At 39.6% G+C, this 17,567-nt stretch overlaps 3 protein-coding genes across 9 annotated transcripts in view; 1 reads left to right on the top strand and 2 right to left on the bottom strand.

The window, feature by feature from the left end:
• Positions 1-2,304, bottom strand: part of LOC103464128 (oxygen-dependent coproporphyrinogen-III oxidase, mitochondrial-like) — an 11,109-nt gene extending 8,805 nt beyond the window's left edge. Inside the window, exon 1 of the mRNA XM_008407997.2 lies at positions 1,174-2,304. Coding sequence (XP_008406219.1) covers positions 1,174-1,714 — 541 coding nt within the window. The 5' untranslated portion in view covers positions 1,715-2,304. The remainder of the gene's footprint in view (positions 1-1,173) is intronic.
• A 299-nt stretch (positions 2,305-2,603) lies between these two features.
• Positions 2,604-8,517, top strand: ccdc181 (coiled-coil domain containing 181). Of its 7 annotated transcripts, none has more exons than XM_008408002.2 (7): positions 2,605-2,809; positions 3,808-3,912; positions 5,126-5,702; positions 5,775-6,067; positions 6,176-6,322; positions 7,860-8,017; positions 8,271-8,517. In XM_008408002.2, exons 2-7 carry the CDS (start codon positions 3,814-3,816, stop codon positions 8,440-8,442), a joined length of 1,446 nt encoding a protein of 481 aa, XP_008406224.1. In that variant the 5' UTR covers positions 2,605-2,809; positions 3,808-3,813; the 3' UTR covers positions 8,443-8,517. The 7 variants fall into 7 exon arrangements, with proteins under 7 accessions (XP_008406223.1, XP_008406222.1, XP_008406221.1 ...); XM_008408004.2 differs by having other exon boundaries at positions 2,607-2,809; positions 6,014-6,067; positions 6,156-6,322; XM_008408003.2 differs by having other exon boundaries at positions 2,607-2,809; positions 5,841-6,067.
• A 1,874-nt stretch (positions 8,518-10,391) lies between these two features.
• Positions 10,392-17,567, bottom strand: part of p3h2 (prolyl 3-hydroxylase 2) — a 48,568-nt gene continuing 41,392 nt past the window's right edge. Inside the window, exons 5-14 of the mRNA XM_008408121.2 lie at positions 14,092-14,181; positions 13,708-13,748; positions 13,487-13,578; positions 13,267-13,394; positions 13,047-13,142; positions 12,441-12,591; positions 12,110-12,227; positions 11,944-12,019; positions 11,583-11,723; positions 10,392-10,576 (exon numbers count right to left, since the gene is read on the bottom strand). Coding sequence (XP_008406343.1) covers positions 10,484-10,576; positions 11,583-11,723; positions 11,944-12,019; positions 12,110-12,227; positions 12,441-12,591; positions 13,047-13,142; positions 13,267-13,394; positions 13,487-13,578; positions 13,708-13,748; positions 14,092-14,181 — 1,026 coding nt within the window. The 3' untranslated portion in view covers positions 10,392-10,483. The remainder of the gene's footprint in view (positions 10,577-11,582; positions 11,724-11,943; positions 12,020-12,109; positions 12,228-12,440; positions 12,592-13,046; positions 13,143-13,266; positions 13,395-13,486; positions 13,579-13,707; positions 13,749-14,091; positions 14,182-17,567) is intronic.

Raw genomic sequence — 17,567 nt, 5'->3', positions numbered from 1 at the left:
CCTGCACACACCTGTGCACAGTGGCTCTGGATGTTTCTACTCCAGACTCAGTCCACTGCTTCTGCAGGTCCTCCAAGGTTTGGAATCGGTCCTTCTCCACAATCTTCCTCAGGGTCCGGTCACCTCTTCTCGTTGTCCAGCGTTTTCTGCCACACTTTTTTCTTCCCACAGACTTCCCACTGAGGTGCCCTGATACAGCACTCTGGGAACAGCCTATTCGTTCAGAAATTTCTGTGTCTCACCCTCTTGCTTGAGGGCGTCAGTGATGGCCTTCTGGACAGCAGTCAGGTATAATCTTACCCATGATTGCGGTTTTGAGTAATGAACCAGGCTGGGAGTTTTTAAAAGCATCAGGAATCTTTTGCAGGTGTTTAGAGTTAATTTGTTGATTCAGATGATGAGGTTAATTACTCGTTCAGAAAACCTTTTAATGATATGCTGATTTTTTGAGACACGGATTTTGGGTTTTCATGAGCTGGATGCCAAAATCATGAGTATTAAAACAATAAAAGACCTGAAATATTTCAGTTGGTGTGCAATGAATCCAAAATATATGGACAGTTAATTATTACATTAAGAAAAATTAAATTTTTCACAATATGCTAATTTTTTGAGAAGGACCTGTATATCACATATGACTAAAAGAAAGTTGACTTTATAATTTAAAAGCTTTGAAGATTCTGCTCTTTTCGAAACTCCACCTTCAGGAAGTCATCACAACATTGCTCTTCTATTAAACCTTTAACAACTTTTTTTTAGAGCATTTCACATAGAAGTATTACTTATAATGAGGTTAGCAGAAGCTAAGTTCCACCAGGTGTTTGCTAATTGCTTCTGGCCAGTCTGAAGGAGCTGATTGGGGGAGTTTGAGAGGAGGGCTGCTCTGTGAGCCAGTAGCTGGGAAGCTTGGAAACTGCAGCTCCGAGGAGGAGCTGGACCTCGAAGGCGGTGCTAGGTCTGCCCAGGCGTTTTGCATAGCTGAATGGTTGTCATTGGAGACAAAAGGATTTTTCAAACATGCATGAAAGAATCAAGGCAACATTCCAGGTACGTTTCTGATGCAAAGAAACGTCGATTTTTAGATACTACTGCCCCTTTAAGAGCAGTGTGTGTATTTGTATGCTCTGCTAGAGAAGCGTAAACCACTAGCTGCCCCAGTGATCCCCTTATTACCTTCCTTCCTTTGCCATTTATCCACCTTGAATGTCCCACCGTCCACGTCCTCCAGGGCTTTACAGAACTCAGCCTGAGTCTCCATGATCAGCATCTCCATCTTGGTGCTCATCTCATCCTTCCTTTTCTCCAGTACGCTGATGTCAGTCACTGGGACCGACATGAAGCCCCGGCATCTTTGCGCAATGTCTCCCTCTTCTTCCTCTTCCTCCCTCTTTGCCTTCTGGGGGATTGTGGTCGCCATCTCTGCCCGTTGGAAGTGATTAGCGTTAGCCAGAAAGCCCACCACAGCTGCGGCGGTCACCGCCGCCGCACCACTAAACGCCAGGGCTCCCCTTCTGGTTGTCCCGGCTGCAGACCGACCAGCGGTCCCGTGGGACATGAACCGTAAGTTCAAGCCTTTGGAAAGGCATTCCCTTCCCGGAAGGAAAGTCGCGGATGGGCCACCAGCACCTGCGAGTCCCTTTAATCGAGAACCCAAACACCGTTTTGCTTTGGTCTGAGCCGTCTGCTTTACCGATAAAAGAACGATGGACGCCATTTTCAAGAAAAAACACTTAAGTTTTGCTATCTTCAGTGAAGTGACAACAGTAACTGATCAATGAGCAGGAGCAACTCTTGACTCTGTCATAAGTTGCATGCCTACGTGCTATTAGTCGTGTTTTAAAAACTGTCCAGTAAAGGGGCGGGTGGTTTCTGGGTACTGATAACGGCTACCTGGGAAATGTAGTTCTAACGTATCCAAGGAGGGAAGAACAAAGAGTAAAATGTTAAATGACAACTACAAGACCCAGAATGCCGTACGCTAGACACCGGATGTAAAGTTCATGGACTTCACATTTGCCCAGTGTTTTACGAAGTGATTAAAAAGTCAAGCGCTCCCCGTTTCTCGGGTTACTTAAAAAGGGGATCGACACACGTTTAATATTCTGTTAGTAGTTGTTTTTTATTGGTAATATACTAAACCTTTTATTTAGTAAATGATAAATTTCAAATAATCCATTATACCACATATCTATCTACCATATCTATCTATCTAGATTTTTACATAGAGCAGCAGTTGATATTTTAGTTGCAATATTAAATACAGTCATATTCAATATTAGCATAGTGGGACTCGTTTTGTCGGATTTTCATGATCAACTTCTAAGCATGTTTTATAAATACTACGGTATCCATGRAGTCTAATGTTCTAATCATAAATGTTCTGTTTTCATTTGCTTTAGCGGAAATTTATCATTAACATCAGTCTGCGTGTAATTAATCTATACAATGTGCTTAACGTAGGTGAAACCGAAGTAACTAAACTCTTCAATACACATAAAGGTACGGAATAGACCCTTATGTGTGAAATATATAACTATCTTTACAGCAGGCCGTGTTTGTACGCATGCGCTTTGGTAAAGCGTGTTGTTGGTTGCCATGACGACACGTCTATTAAAGCTTTTAAGGCTGAAGAGACTCGGGCCAGATTATGATCGCAGTTGTTAACATACAGACTGCTACGCAGTATGTGGGACAACAAAATGGAGAAATAACAACGAAACAATCCGACAATATACATTTATTTCCCTAACTCATCGACGGCAGGTCACTGCGCAGCCTGTTGGTGAGTGGAATAGCTAACATTCATCTGGTAAGAATCTCTTATCTATATCTGTTTAGTCTGAAAGAGGAAAAGATCAGTGTTGATTGCTACTCTTGCGACTTTTAGTTTTCCTATTTTACGTATCTCTGTTACCAGAACTATAAAAATAAAATAGATTAACGGGGGTATTTTTGTCTTAGCTTGCTTGTATTGAGTTCAGTGTTGTAAATTCTTACATTTTACAATACTACAGAAATTAAAATTAAACATATAGCCGTTGTTTTAGCTACGGGATTCGGATTTATGATTTAAAAAGAAATAAAGTTTAAATAATTATGCAATACCACCTATTATTCACCAGATGGCGACAAATCACAGACAATATATTCAGAGTTTGTCTTTATTTCTCTGTGATGTCGATTTAATAAGTTACTTATGGGCATTGCCAACAGCTATGCATCGCATTTTAAGTAAATATCATATTAACATCAGCACGATTGTAGTGTTTTTCTTGTTTTGCTTATTGAAGCACACACTGGTAGAATCCTGGTCTCGTACTTCAGAAGACTTCTTTATGTTAACAGCCATTTGCCTAGATCACTGAATTTTTAATTGCACTTTTCACTTTGACGGCTGTCAGTAGTTTATATCCAGCGGGCTCCAATGTATTGGAATGATCCAGTATACCATATATGTGGTATACATGTATACCATATATACCATATATGGTATATATGGTACCATATATGGTAGATTTGTGCTTATATTTTAGGAGATGCTGATAAAAATAAAATACAAAAAAAGCATACTTTGGTTTAAATGAGGATATTTACATAGCAACACAGTACAGCAAAAATGTATATTTACTATGGAACAGGAACGAAAACATATGAAGGGATTTTCTCTATTACTTTTAAGAAATGTCTTAAAACCCAGTGTGGATCAGCTTCATGGTATGGCCATAAACAATTAGCTATATTTGTTTAAAAAAAAATAATAATCATTGCAAAATTTCTTTAACATTTGGTCTTTTTGTCTCTCATCAGCAGATCATGACTGAGGCAAATTCATCCAAGTCTCAGGTGGATTATGAAGACGATTTTGAAAAGGATCTTGACTGGCTAATCAGTGAGGAGGGCCAAAGTGAACAGGTAACCAACTGCTTGCTTTTTTCCATTTCTGTGGGACATCAATACATTTTATTTTCTGGGGTGAATCCACATTGTACTGCAAAAGTATTTATACCTCTTGAGGTTTCAACATATTGTCACATTACAGCTGCCACATTATCTGGAAGGGAAAGGAATTATGATTTCTCATTTTTTCCCCCAGTTTTTTAAACAATAAAAATCTAAAAAAAAGAAATCTGTGTTCAGCCTTTGTGAATCTATTCCTTGGACTGCAAGTTAAGTTGAAAATGTTTTTTTTGTTTGTTTTTTTTAACATGTGTCTAGCACTTTTGTACGAGCTGAAAATATTATTCAAGATCTCTTTTCAAGAGATCTTAAGCTCACTCAGTTTTGCCTCAAATTTTCAATTCAAATTATGTCAAGACTTTGACTAGACTATTTTAACACGGCTCCTTCAGAGCTAAAATGGACCTCTTGGTTGCTTTGATTCTCTGATGGAACTGCAAATATAAATACTGCTCTCAAAAATGAAATATACACATGTACAAGAGACCACATGAATTTAATAATGCAAATATACTGCTATACATCATGCAATAATATTTAATAAGATTTAATCGCATCTTTGATGTTCACCAATGCTCTCATGTAACAAAGAGGAAAAACGGTAAAAATAAGGAATTATTTTTCGTGTTACATCATCAGTTATATTATAATATAATATATATCACAATAAATCACAAATTTTATCACAATTTTCAATGAAAATGATAAACAATACACAATTGCCCATCATTTTTATGTAAGCGACACACTTTTCAAAATTGTATTCGTAAACTATAATTTCTCTCTGACTTCATAATTATTATAATCTAAATGCCAGGAAATTTGTGGTTGTAATGACACTAAAGGTATGAATGCGACTGCAGCAAGGCTCTGCATGTTTGGTGTTCCCTTCTGTGTCTACTGAATGTGTCACTAAGAGCTCCTTTAATGTGTGATGGGTAATAGTGTTAAGTTACACAACCTGGCACGTCTCACCGCTTGCATGTGAAACCAATGCTTTTCACATGCAGTGGCATACTTTCAGTCTGATACTCCCCAATGCATCATTGATGAGCCAACAGACATATCTGCTATCACACCAGCAGATTATCAAAGTCTAAGTGTCGAGCTTGGTCTTTTGTCTACGTTACAACCTAAGTAATGAATGTCTGTTTCATCTACTGAACAGGGCTCTGACTATGGGGACGTAGACGCAGAAATAGACAAAGAGCTGGAGAAGGAAGAGACCCCAGTAGAAGAGATAGGAAATGGAAACAAGGACCAAAAACCAGACCACGTGAAAGAGGATGAAGAAAGGTGGCCGCCTCCTATGGTGCCGTTAGCCTATGACATGGAGCAGGCGAGTACATCATTACATGCAGAATCACCTTTTCCTGAGACAGATGAGCAGACAGATGTGGATCAGAAGTACATCTTGGATAAAATCGAGCAGGCCAACAAGGAACTAGAGGAACAAGACACGCCAGATATGACGAGACAGAGACGGCTTCAGTTTAAAGACACACTGGTGGACCTGGTGGTGCCCCCACCCCTCTCAGATAGCTACTCCGATGACACTGATGAAGAAAAGGAGAGAGCCTTGATTGCAGGTGCAACATCGGTGGTGTCAGGGATGTTGTCCAACTTAATCATTGACTCTAGCGGACAAATTAGCAGCAAGGACAGAGCCAGCAAGGAATTCAGAAGATCTAGTGTTGAAGGACTTCAGGAAACTAAGGAGAGTAAAGTGCTTGTGGAAAAAGATGGTAAGTTTGACCTTGTTAGTATGAAGGATATGGAGAGCCAGAGTCTGCTCCCTCCAATATTAAATAATGTAGGTAATGGTACACAGACGTCTGCTCACCTCCAACCCTCCTTTCAACTGGGCACTGATCAACTTAAAGCGCCGCGACCTCCGACTCGGCCCAAGGCCAGACCCAATTCGGCCAGACCCAATTCGGCCAGACCCAATTCGGCCAGCCAAGGCCAGAGATTTGTTCTGATGAGAAACGGCAAGAGGCGAGTGCAGTCTGCGACAGGAACTCCTTCCAAGGCGACCTTTGCTCTCTCTCTGCAGCAAAAAGACCTGTTGCAGAAGATGAAGGAGAAGAAGGAGAGGCTTGCCAGAGAGGTGCGACAATAAAAATGAAAGATCAATTAGTAGATATTTGCATTGCAGTATTGTAGTTCTGACATTGGTAACCTTTTTTTTCATGTAGATTGTCGTTCTTCTTATCAGGCAGAGCAGAAGAAGCGTGAGGAAGAGGAGCTAAAGAAACAGGAGAACGAGCAGGCCTTCAAGTCGTGGTTGATTAGGAAAAGAGAACAGATTTTTGAGGAGAGAAAGATTCATCATGCCAAGGAGATAGAGAGGATGAATGCGAAGGTAGGCAGCACAAAACCTGTCAAATATTAATCCACTACTGCAGAGGTTCCCAAACTGTTGCGCGGGAAGCCGTCTGGATGAAAAAAAACAAAACATGAATGCTGTATGCGCTGGGTTTTTACCTTAGAATGGCCAACTCTGTTATTCCTTTGTTAATTTGATACAGTATATTCCACACTTCCCATATCTGTGTCCTCTGTCACTTTTATCAGCAGTTAAAACTGTTTCATCCGTTGTTAACATGTGGTAACCTTTTTTTCCGAGCCACCTTTAAACGCAACATGAGCGCTACGACACTGCCGCTGGGTTTACACCTGTGCGGCAGCGAAGGAGACCTACTGCTGCTGTGCAGAGCTACACAGGTGTATTAGAATCATGGCAGCAAACCAGTAAAACGCAAAGAACTTTTCACAGTTTTATCCCCTAAACTAACTGAGTGAGTTGAGTAAAGTTGCTGGATGCAGGTAATGTTAGCTAAAAGATGACTAGCTAGCTAATATCAATACAGCACCTTAAGCTTAACAAGTAGCCTGTAGGCTACCAATGTTGTTGTCTATGTTCAGCTACATACATTCATTTTGCTCCCAAAAAAGTCGACCCTCCCACCTCCACAGGGACAGGGTGGGCCCAGAAAATGTTTGGAAACCACTGGGGGGGCGCAGGTGAAAAAGTTTGGGAACCACTGCACTACTGAAACATGAATGATCCCATCTCCTCCTGTCTATGAAGATCAAAGTCTCTGCAGGCTGCAGTTGTTCTCAGTGATAATCTCCAAAACTATGCAGCCCAATGCAGAACTGGAGCTTGTATGAGATGTTTGAGATCAAAATTTTGAAACAGTTTTTAATCTTAGGCGTCATAGTGATCAAAACAACCTTCAGCCTTCAATTAGCTACAATAATTTGGAGAGTAAGAGTAGGCGGTTATAGCTACAGTGGCATTTAGAGGTTTTCATGCTCACACTGTGAGCCTAAATGTCAAGCCATCAGCAAGATGCTGGTATAGTACAAACTGAATACTGGAGGACTCTTAGTCAGAATTGGAGGAGTTTATTTAAATTGTTTGGCTTTCTATCTTGAAGATGGTGTTTATGCACAGTGCATGAGTTTTTGTAGGGTTGTTAATAATCAATGCCAAAACCAATTTTAATGCATTTTATAAAGTTTTTGTCAATGTTTTAATCATTTAGATGTTGATTCCAACTTAATTTGAAAAATTTGTAGGAAATTTGCTTCATTCCAGCTTCACTGTGCAAAAATGCCCTCAATACTGGCACTGAAACATGATGCCGAAGGTCGCCTCTTACCATTATGTCCCAAAAGCTCAATCACTGTCTCATTTCGTCACCATCTGACCCTTAAAAGTTTTCTCCTGGAGGAAGTCAGTGTGTCATACTCAGAAAGAAAATCCTAAAAAAAAAAAAAAAATGCCTCTGCCGAATCAAAAGTTAGAATGCTGATTATAAACTTTCCAAATAAGAAAAAAAAAAATTCGTTCACAATTTTTCAATTATCTCCACTTCTGCCGGCGGTCACAGAGAGACGTCTATGACCCAGAGGAGGCCTACAGGTCGTGGCTTCAGAAGAAAAAGGAGCAGGTGCAGAAAGAGAGACAGGTTGTGGAGCTCAGGAAACTTGAGGAGGAGTGTAACTGCCTAATGCACAGCCGCCAGGAGTGTGACCGTGCCTTCAATCTGTGAGTGTGATCTTCTTTCCTGTTTTATTCAAAGTCATCAATAGTAGTAACAAACAACAAATAATTAGATAATTCCACGTCTCCACGAATATTTACCACGAAGGGTAAATATTACAAAATTAATTTTACAAACATTTCCTCTGGGGATCTGGGCTATAGAGCAGGAAAAACACCTGCTAAAAAGTGTTAATCATCAGACTAACTATCATGTCGAAATCATTTCTTTTAGACGATATTTTCTCGCCTTTTCCAGGTGGCTGAAGCAGAAACGGGATGAAAAGCGAGCACAGCAGCTGTTAAACATAGAGCAGTCCCGCAGGATGGCGGTGGATGTGCGGCGTGCGCGCCGTATGAATGAGCTGCTCTGTGCCGTCAATGCATCCAGACCCTTCCAGTTCACGGATGACTCCGCCTACCGCTACTGAGGCAAGCAAGTGCCGCACACCCTCCTAGTTCATACGCAACATCTAGCGCTTATTAAAAATTGCAACTGAAATTGATTTTTATCATGTATATCTGTTCGCAAGGTATGAATGAAATATTGTGTGTACTCTGTGTTGTGTTATGTTGTATTGTTTTCTGTGCTGTGTTACGTTTTGAGAAAAGTAAACCGCAGTGACCTCCTTTCATGTAAGCAGACCTCAATAAATCTTTTTTTTTTTTTTTTACTATGAATTATGTTCTGTGTAGCAATAGATGCACGTTACGTTGCATGAAGCGCTTCCTAAAATACAGATTAATTGATTCTCATTGCATGCCTTTGATCAGAGTGATTGATTAATTTCATGTAGACAAAGCTCATTCTCATGAATGAAAAACTTTATCTACTCATGTATGTCCAAAGATGTAAAAAAAAAAAAAAAAAAGTTTTATCATTTTGTGTCTTAAGAAAACCTAGACAGTACAATTTCAGCACTTTTTACATTTTGGTTAATTCCAAACTATAATAAACATTTATAGTCAGCAGCTACACAAGTATCTGAAATGGCAATAAAGTCTTAATTCTTAGAAAAGTGACTGTTCAGGCTGATCTTTGATGCTCTTCATTGCTCTCAGTCCTATTTTTGCATGTCCAAGCTGACTTAGTGCATCATTGTTATTCTGAACAGTTAATCGGAGCACAGCTAAGAAGATGATGCATCGTCTTTAAATGTGTTTTAAAAGTTTATGATTCATGTCTAATTAAATGTTTATAGACTGAGACTAAACAGTTGAAACTTTGATCAAAATGCCTGAATTTGTAGGGGAAATAGTTTTCAGCTCTTCAGGCAGTAGAATAGCAGCCTCTTTTTAATAAGTGGAAGACCTACAGTATAATCAAAGTAAACAATAAGGGATAGAGTACTTTAGATAGAGAATCAACATGGAGAATGTCCTTTTTTTTGTAGATTTAGCAGTTTTACACAACAAAATTATAGTCCTGTTGTGTAAAACTGATTTTCACCTTTCAGGTATTCAAGTTACGTCATGTTACAATATTATTTCCTCATCAAAATCTAAAGTCAGATAGAGATTTGATTGTGCTATAAAATGGCACTAGGTGCCTGGAAAATACACATTTTAAGTTCATGAATATTTTATGTTTAATTTTAAATAATAGACAGATTATAAACAATTTCATTTTTTTATTTCTATGTACGAACACACACATTTTATGTTAACTTAAACAAAAATGGCCTCCCTCTTAAGGCCACAATAAAAATATTGAGAGCACATAGGAAACTAAGTTTTGACTTACAGTGCATCATCATCCTCATGATCAATACAGGCATGAAGTAATAAATGCTCATAAAAACACATATTCCTTGAAACAGGAACAGCTGGCATCTTTCATGAAAAAAAAACAAAAAACTTTTTCATATGAAATGGAGATATCAGCTGTCTAAAAAAACATAAATAAATCAAATACTCACGCGCTCACCATTCTCATATCAGTAAATGTGCAAAACTGTACAATGCTCTTAGAAATTATGAATTCAGCATGGAACAGGTTCCAATTATTGCAATTTCCAAAATGGAGAAACAGTGTACCACCAACCTTGGAAATTATTACTGGCAATTTGAAAAACTGAGTAACATCTTAGTGTGTGTAATACTACATATGTATTTATATCAGTTCTAGTTGTGATAAAAGTTTCAGGTATATTTTGTTACTAACCTCTGAGTTTTCTGAATTGAGATCGGAAACTATCCCAACCCAAAACAGTGAAACATCAACTTCACAGTTCACAGCATAAAACAATACCAAACAACAGGATGTTACTGGAAAAAGGTCCAAAAGGCAAACAGAAGTTTGACGGCACAAATAAAACCGATACCACAACACTATTATTAACTTTGCACTTCGGTATAGCGCAGTACAAAAATAGAAATGTTCTGATCCAAACGTTGTTTAATAAATAGCAAAAAAAAGGGTTTCACTGATAAAGATAATGAAGAAACGATGGAGATTTCTTTAGACGGCTTCTACAGTTCATCTTTAGGGTTGATGGTGAGGCCCTGACCCCAAACTGACTGCGTTTCCAAAGCCTGGATCACCTCGTCCGCCTGAAGCCTCTCCTGGAAAAAAAATGGGGACAAAAAGACACAGGTGAGACGGAAAGAAGAGAAAAAAACAAAACAATGTTCATATATTACAGCAAATAAAAAACTCTTATGAACTCTTCCTGAGTTAAACCATTAGTATTGTTGTTCCTAAATGAATATTAACTTGTTTTCTATACATTATTTGAGGTCTGAGAGCACCGCATCTTTCTTGTTATTTTGACCATTTCTCATTTTCTGCAAATAAATACTAAATCTCTGCTTGGAAATCCAGAGATACGTTGTCAGTAGTTCACAGAATAAAAGAACAATGTTCATTTTACTCAAACATATACAGAGAAAAATCAGAGAAACTGATCATTTTAGGTGGTTTCTTAATTTTTTTCGGAGCTGTATATTTTAGGACCATGACTCAAGGCAAGGAAGTATGAGAAGTAAAGAATGAGTAATCGTAAAAGAAGATTCATAGCAATGCCATTTTTATCTGAATCATTGAGAAATAACAATGGGTCTTTAAACATTAGTAAGTGTTCAAAAATAGGAATAAGCTTAAACATACAGGTTATCCATTGCCATGTCCAGTTGTTTCTAGTTTGGTAAATAGGGTAAACTATTTAGATGTAGTCTGGTGATGTACTCGTTCATATGAAGGCTTCTAGGAACATGATGCTGATGTTGAGGAACTTCACAAAAATGACGGAGGAAAAAAATTCTTCCATAAAAATTGTATGAGACATGCTCCAAAAGACTTTCAGCTTTTATGACAGAGAAATGCGATTCTAAAAAGTACAGACTCGGTGTGGGTTAAAGACAATCGCAAAACCTAATTTCAGAACACTGCAGTCTTATCAGCCTACTCCACAAACATGAGGTCATCACTGCTGATCCATCACACAGAGTTCTATTAAAATGGCTCTCTTTGCGGCTGCAGACAAACCCTGCGGTGTCAATCGTTTTCCAAAGCACCGCAGGTAAAACTGAAACCAGGCTAATAACTGAAGTGACCTTAACGTCTGTTTACCAGTTCTCTGTAGAGCGGATCTAAGGTGAACCACAGAGCCACAGCACACCTCTGCCCACTGGTGACGGCTTTCACACCGTGTGGATTCTCTCCCCCTGATGAGAAACCCACCAGCCGACCACACTTTGGTTTTATTGATGCCTGAAAAGGAAAGAAGATCCAAATTTAGTTTGTTCATATTCTCACATTATATTCTTCTTTTTGAGCCACTTGCAAGCTAGATGAAAATTTGCTTTTAATTTTTTATTTTATCGTTAATTATCTTCCAACTCTGAACATATAAATTAACCTCTGGTGTTATCTCCTTCCATATGATTTCCATTATCAAGTTAAATCTATTTTTTCAGGATAACCGTCTCACCGTGACTGTTTTGGCATCCATTTCTGTGAATATAAACTCCCCTCCTTCAAAATCTCCATTTAGATATAACAGTGCACTGAAAAGGGAAAGGACRACACCAAATCAATACGAGATTATATAATCCACTGGATTAAACCCTGCTTGAAGACGCACATCRTTGTCCTACCTGTAATCTCTGTATGTGTATGCTGGTGGTTCTTTCCAACACTCGTTGGCGTCTGGATCCAGCAGACAGTTGTCAGCATGGATGGGATGGCTCAGGTCATTCCTGTGATCTTGTTGGCCTAAGGAACAACAAATAATAAAACCATCACTCAACAAACAAACAAATCAACCAATAAATGTATGGACATTTGTTGTAAGAGGATGAAAGCAGTTTTTAATTATGGAAATCCAAAGATACAAATTTTGCCCGTAAACTGACTTAAATGTCATGGAAAGAACCCAAAATAAACTATTGTGGGGCTTTAGGGGTTTATGCTGAAGGAGTTGGTGACCTGTGATGGCTGTCCGACACACCAGGTGTGTGTAGGAGAAGTACAGCGTAGTGTTGAGCATGAAGTAGGACTCCACGATGCGTCTCACTCGCTCGCTGGTGTCATAGAAGAGTCGAGCGCTGCTCATGGGCACTCGGCCCTCGTAGCCGTACTGCAAGGAGGACAAAATGCAGTCAAGCAAAAACCAGGACTTATACAGTGTAGCAGGCATTATTCTTTAAGCAACATCCACTATGAGATCCCTGCATCCTTTAGGTCACGTGTCAAACTCGAGGCTGGGGGGCCAAATCCGGCCTCCCATTGCTGTTCATGTGGCCCTCTAGAGTAGAGTCCAGACTCTAGAGAGCCACATGAGTAGAACCTTCAAGATATCAGTTGTGTGCTTAAATAGAAATATGAATCAAATCAAACCAGTTCTTTTATCTGTACAGTGCCAAATTACACCAATGTGAACATATGTTCAAGAAGTATTCATTGAATGCAGAAACAGCTACTTATTGATGTATTAACAGTTTGTTACTGTCACGACCGGCCCGTTCAGAACATTCTTGATTTTTATTAGAGCATTTGAACTAAGGAAGCTGTTTGCATTAGTATTCAGTGTACCTGCAGAGTTTTTAGCACAGTGGCTCCTTCGAACCTCTCATTGGGAGTGTGTGGAGACATCCTGCCTCTGTAACCGTCTCCTGCCATGGTGACTGCCTGGAAAACACAAATAAACCCACAAATAGGCTTCAGGCACATTTTTTTCCCCCTACTCTGAACCAATGGAGTTGGGTTTATATTTAAGACTACCCCTGATATTATAACTTTACGATGTGCTCACATGTGCCAGGTTTCTGAGCTCTGCACACTCCCACTCAGAGATGACATGATCGAGGAGAACCCGCTGGGTCCCGTTCAAAGCCACGGAGTTCTGCACCAGCTGCACGCTGTCATATAGCAGGGGGCCACCTACACACACAGAAGCACCTTAATCAAGTCTCCTACCATTTCAATAACAATCACATTAAGAGATCTTTAGCAACAGCCTCTCACAGGCTTACCTTCTTTAAGCTGCTGCGAAACAATCACAGTGATGTTTTTCTTCTCTGAAATGGGAACGTACTCCATCCAACCATCTGTTCCTGAGGGAATCCTGAGGAAACAAAAGCAACAACTGTTGAACCTGAGAGAGACTCTTGAAGAGTTTCATACAGCCGACATGCTGGTGTTTTAAAAAATTAAACTGAAATCACTGGTTTTGGCTTCTGGTGCTACATCTTACCTGTTGGAATCATCCCTTCCTCCTGTGCTGCTCCAGTAATTCTGCATCAGAGACAAATTGAAACCTCTTAGTAGCTTGTTACGTGCTCCTGAAAGCTCTGCTCATCAAATTCAGACGGGATTTCGCTGCATGTAAGTTGAAATATCTTAGCATGACCAGCAGGTGGTGCTGTTGGCTGCAGAAAAAGTGGGGAATTGCGGCTCTGCCAGACACCTGTTGCTCCAATACATGTGGACAGCGTCTCTATCATTTCCGGGCAAAACTACTATTTAAGTGGGAGCAACTTGCTAGCTGCTACTACTCATGGCGTGCTTCAAAGATCAAAAGTAAYATGACAAAAATAGGATCTAAATTACCAATGTTMCTATACTAAAATTAACTCACCCCTTCAGTGAAGTCAACGCCCATTATTTTACTGCCCATTAGAAGGAGTTCCAGTTCCAGCTGGTGCCTCGTCAAATAACGTTCAGCTTCCTAAAGASAAAAACAATAATATCTGTATTAATGATACAATAATATTACTAATATATAAGCATTCTTTATTGTACAAATATTAGAAAGTAACTAAACTACTAAAGCTACACTGAATCTAAAGAAAGAACAGTGATTAATTGTTAAATACTGAGGTAAAGATAAAGATAGTTGGACTTTTTAATGTCCATGCTTGTACATGTTTGGCAATATTTTCATGTATGGCAACTTTTCCATGAGCAAAAGAAATAGATTTTTTTTCTTCTGTCTAAATTACATGTAAATGTAGCTAAAAGGAGAAAATCCATCAAAGTCGAAATATAGAAAAGATAGCAGAGAAGGGTTATCGCCATAAGTTAACAACGTAGAAAACACATTGACATGAAGATGTTTCTTAGGCTCTAAATGTGATTGTTTAATAAGGGGAATATTGTAATATTCACAACTGAAAAAGGGTTACATTTGGATAAAAAGTAAAACTAACTTATTTGCAATGTAGAAAGGGAACTTTGCCCAGAGGACTGTTACAAAATCTGAACAGCCTGCAGCATTTTTCTTTTCCATTATTCTTTAGGAAACAGCATGAAGATTGTGTTAGAGACCTTATGCAGACTCTCTACCCCCAGTTTTCCTTCCTTTTGAAAGCAGGACCTTTGGACGGAGAGGCATGTTCAGGCAGGCCCTGACACCCTACAAATGAGCTCCCAGAGGCAGGAAAGGGAGGGAATGCATGGAGGAGGCAGGCTGGAGGGSAAWTAATGTACAGTAAACTGACAAGATGTGAAAAATGGGAAAGCTAGAAAACTATAAGCTAATATTCGAAAACAGCMCATTTTCCTTCAGCCTYCTTATCTCAGCTTTTGATAATGTTATCCAGACAGTCACACATTCTGCTGGAAACTTTGGTTGCTCTAATGAGCAACAGGCTTTTTCTAGTGAGAGACTAAATATTTGGRAGAGCAGCAGGGCAGCGGTCTAGGTCTTTTTTAGTTGAACAAACTGATGACCAACCTGACAGATTTTTGGAAAGCAACCTTTAGCTCTGGCCAAGAAGTGGGCTTTTTACAAAAGGTTGTCAGCTTTCCTCTCAAGTCTTTCCTCACTTCCTGCGTAACGTCTTTATCTGCCTTTCATCATTCTGGGTTTGGAGCATTCCCAGGGCTTCTTTCCAGTCCATCTTTACTAAGAAGAGAGCAGACTTCTGGACGTTGTGGATGATTTGKAGATGCAGCAATGACTTATCCTTACTCTATATAGTGTTAAGATGCACTTCAAACGCATCTGAGGGGATTGTAGAAACAAAACCACGATTGTTTYAAACTGCACATATTCTTTTCTAAGATTAGTCTCTGCGCATTTAGTTAATAAGTTCACAAATTTCTCTGCTCACTTCTTCCCAGAATATTAAATCCTTCTGTGATTGACTCAGCCAGTCTGGGATTCTGTTTCAAGTTCAAGCCAGGCTATRGTCTGTTATAAATTAAGCCATTTAGTTGTAAGATAATGGTGGAGAATAAAATGTGCTTTGGGTACCAACATCAAAATTACTTAAAAATATGTGGAGAAAAAGATGAGGGCAAAATACAATACGTCATAGGTTTGTTAAATACTTAGGTAGTTTTATCCAAGCTGATAAATCAAAAWTTTYCCCTCTCCTCTCTTTCTTYTATCCTTCTCACACTTTGTGGACTTTAGCATGTTGGGTACTGAAACATGTCGCTACTGCAGTGGTGCATCATCTATCAGGCAGAATATTTTATCGTCATGCAAAGTCTCAGCWCCAGATGCAAGAAATACATTCCTCTAGACTGGACTGCTGTTGAGTCGTACAAAGTTCAAGTTTCAGTCTGGATGAAGAGCAGAGAGGCACAGAGTCCAAGCTGCTTGAGGTCCAGTGTGAAGTATTTACATTTTAACTTCATCTAGGGAGACACATCATCTGCTGGTGTTGGTCCACTGGGTTTCATTAAAGCCAAAGTCAGCGTTGCTTCATGCTTCCCTCTACTGCCAAGCTTTATAAAGATGCTAATTTAACTTTAATATTTTCTGTGAAACAAATGTCGGGGTTTCAGAATCTGTATGCATGTAAAATGCATATATTTAAAATACATCAAAATGAAAAAAATTAAACACTTGAAATATATTTTTCTTACTTTTAGAACTGAAATGTAAAATAAATGACATTTAATTACATCTAATTAGCATGGTTGCCTTGCAGCAAGAAGGTCCTCGGTTCAAGTCTTGGTCTTTCTGCTTCTAGTTTGTATGCTCTCCCTGTGCATGCATGGATTCTCTCCAGGTACTCYGGCTTCCCTCCCGGTCCAAACAACATGACTGACAAGCAGGTATGGACAATGGATGGATGAATAATTTGAGATGCATCTGTTCATCATCTCCCTAACATGCCAACGTTTTTGCTGCGTCTTGAGCAAGTAGCTATGATTCACGTGTTTTTCCTAAAAATTTCCCTGATGAAACCGATCTTTCAAGCAATAWATTTTACCTGAAACASMCTTTACATCAAATCCAAACCTCTGAGCCTCTGCTACACTGTCAGACTGTCGATTTGATCAGCTYTGTCCAGCCTTTCCTGGAGCCGATAAACCTATGGAGGAATTTTTCTGCCATAATCCAAGGGCACACATTTTCAGTCTGAAAGCAGGATTTCATGTCTTTTGTTCTCAAAACTTTTAATACTCTTGCTTACATTTTTATTTTGAAAGCAGGACTTCATGCCTTTCTTCTCAAAACTTGTAATGCTTGTACTCAAAACTTCTCCTCGCGCTCACACTTGGTCTCTGCTCAGACTCTGTGCTCRCTTACAAAACATAGAACTGCCTTTTGGCACAGTCGCCTAGCTACCTCTCAGCCAATAGAATGAAAGTGTTGTACTGGGTGCATTTGTTTCCTTCTAGCACAGGAGTGGGCAACTCCAGGCCTCGAGGGGCGGACTCCTGCAACTTTTAGATGTGTCTCTACTTCAGCACACCTGAGTCAAATAATGAGGTCCTTAGCAGGACTCTGGAGAACTTGACTGCACTGAGGAGGTGATTCAGTTATTGGATCCAGGTGTGTTGTACCAGTGAGACATCTAAGAGTTACAGGACACCGGCCCTCGAGGACCAGGATTGCCCACCCGTGTTAGCGCGTGTGCCTGTGTGGCTACTATCAAACAACCTGCGCCACCCACTGGATGTATGGAGAAACAATGACGTCTTCTTTCTGCTCCGTAGTACACCACGCATCCGCCAGCAGTGTGCTACTGACCTATCTATCTGTCTGTCTGTCTGTCTGTCTGTCTGTCTGTCTGTCTGTCTGTCTGTCTGTCTGTCTGTCTGTCTGTCTGTCTGTCTGTCTATCTATCTATCTATCTATCTATCTATCTATCT

This window comes from Poecilia reticulata, linkage group LG4 (assembly GCF_000633615.1).
Source record: "Poecilia reticulata strain Guanapo linkage group LG4, Guppy_female_1.0+MT, whole genome shotgun sequence".
NCBI lineage: Eukaryota > Metazoa > Chordata > Actinopteri > Cyprinodontiformes > Poeciliidae > Poecilia > Poecilia reticulata.
The sequence above is the reverse complement of the archived record's forward strand: the minus strand, read 5'-3'. Positions and strand labels throughout refer to the sequence as shown.

What these genes read in the sequence shown, in the direction of transcription:
- ccdc181 (XM_008408001.2), top strand. Translation starts at nt 3,814, where the DNA reads ATGACTGAGGCAAATTCATCCAAGTCTCAGGTGGATTATGAAGACGAT. An exon ending in AGGAGAGGCTTGCCAGAGAG is followed by an intron (nt 6,068 to 6,175) that starts GTGCGACAATAA and finishes TCTTCTTATCAG; the next exon opens with GCAGAGCAGAAGAAGCGTGA. An exon ending in TGTGACCGTGCCTTCAATCT is followed by an intron (nt 8,018 to 8,270) that starts GTGAGTGTGATC and finishes CGCCTTTTCCAG; the next exon opens with GTGGCTGAAGCAGAAACGGG.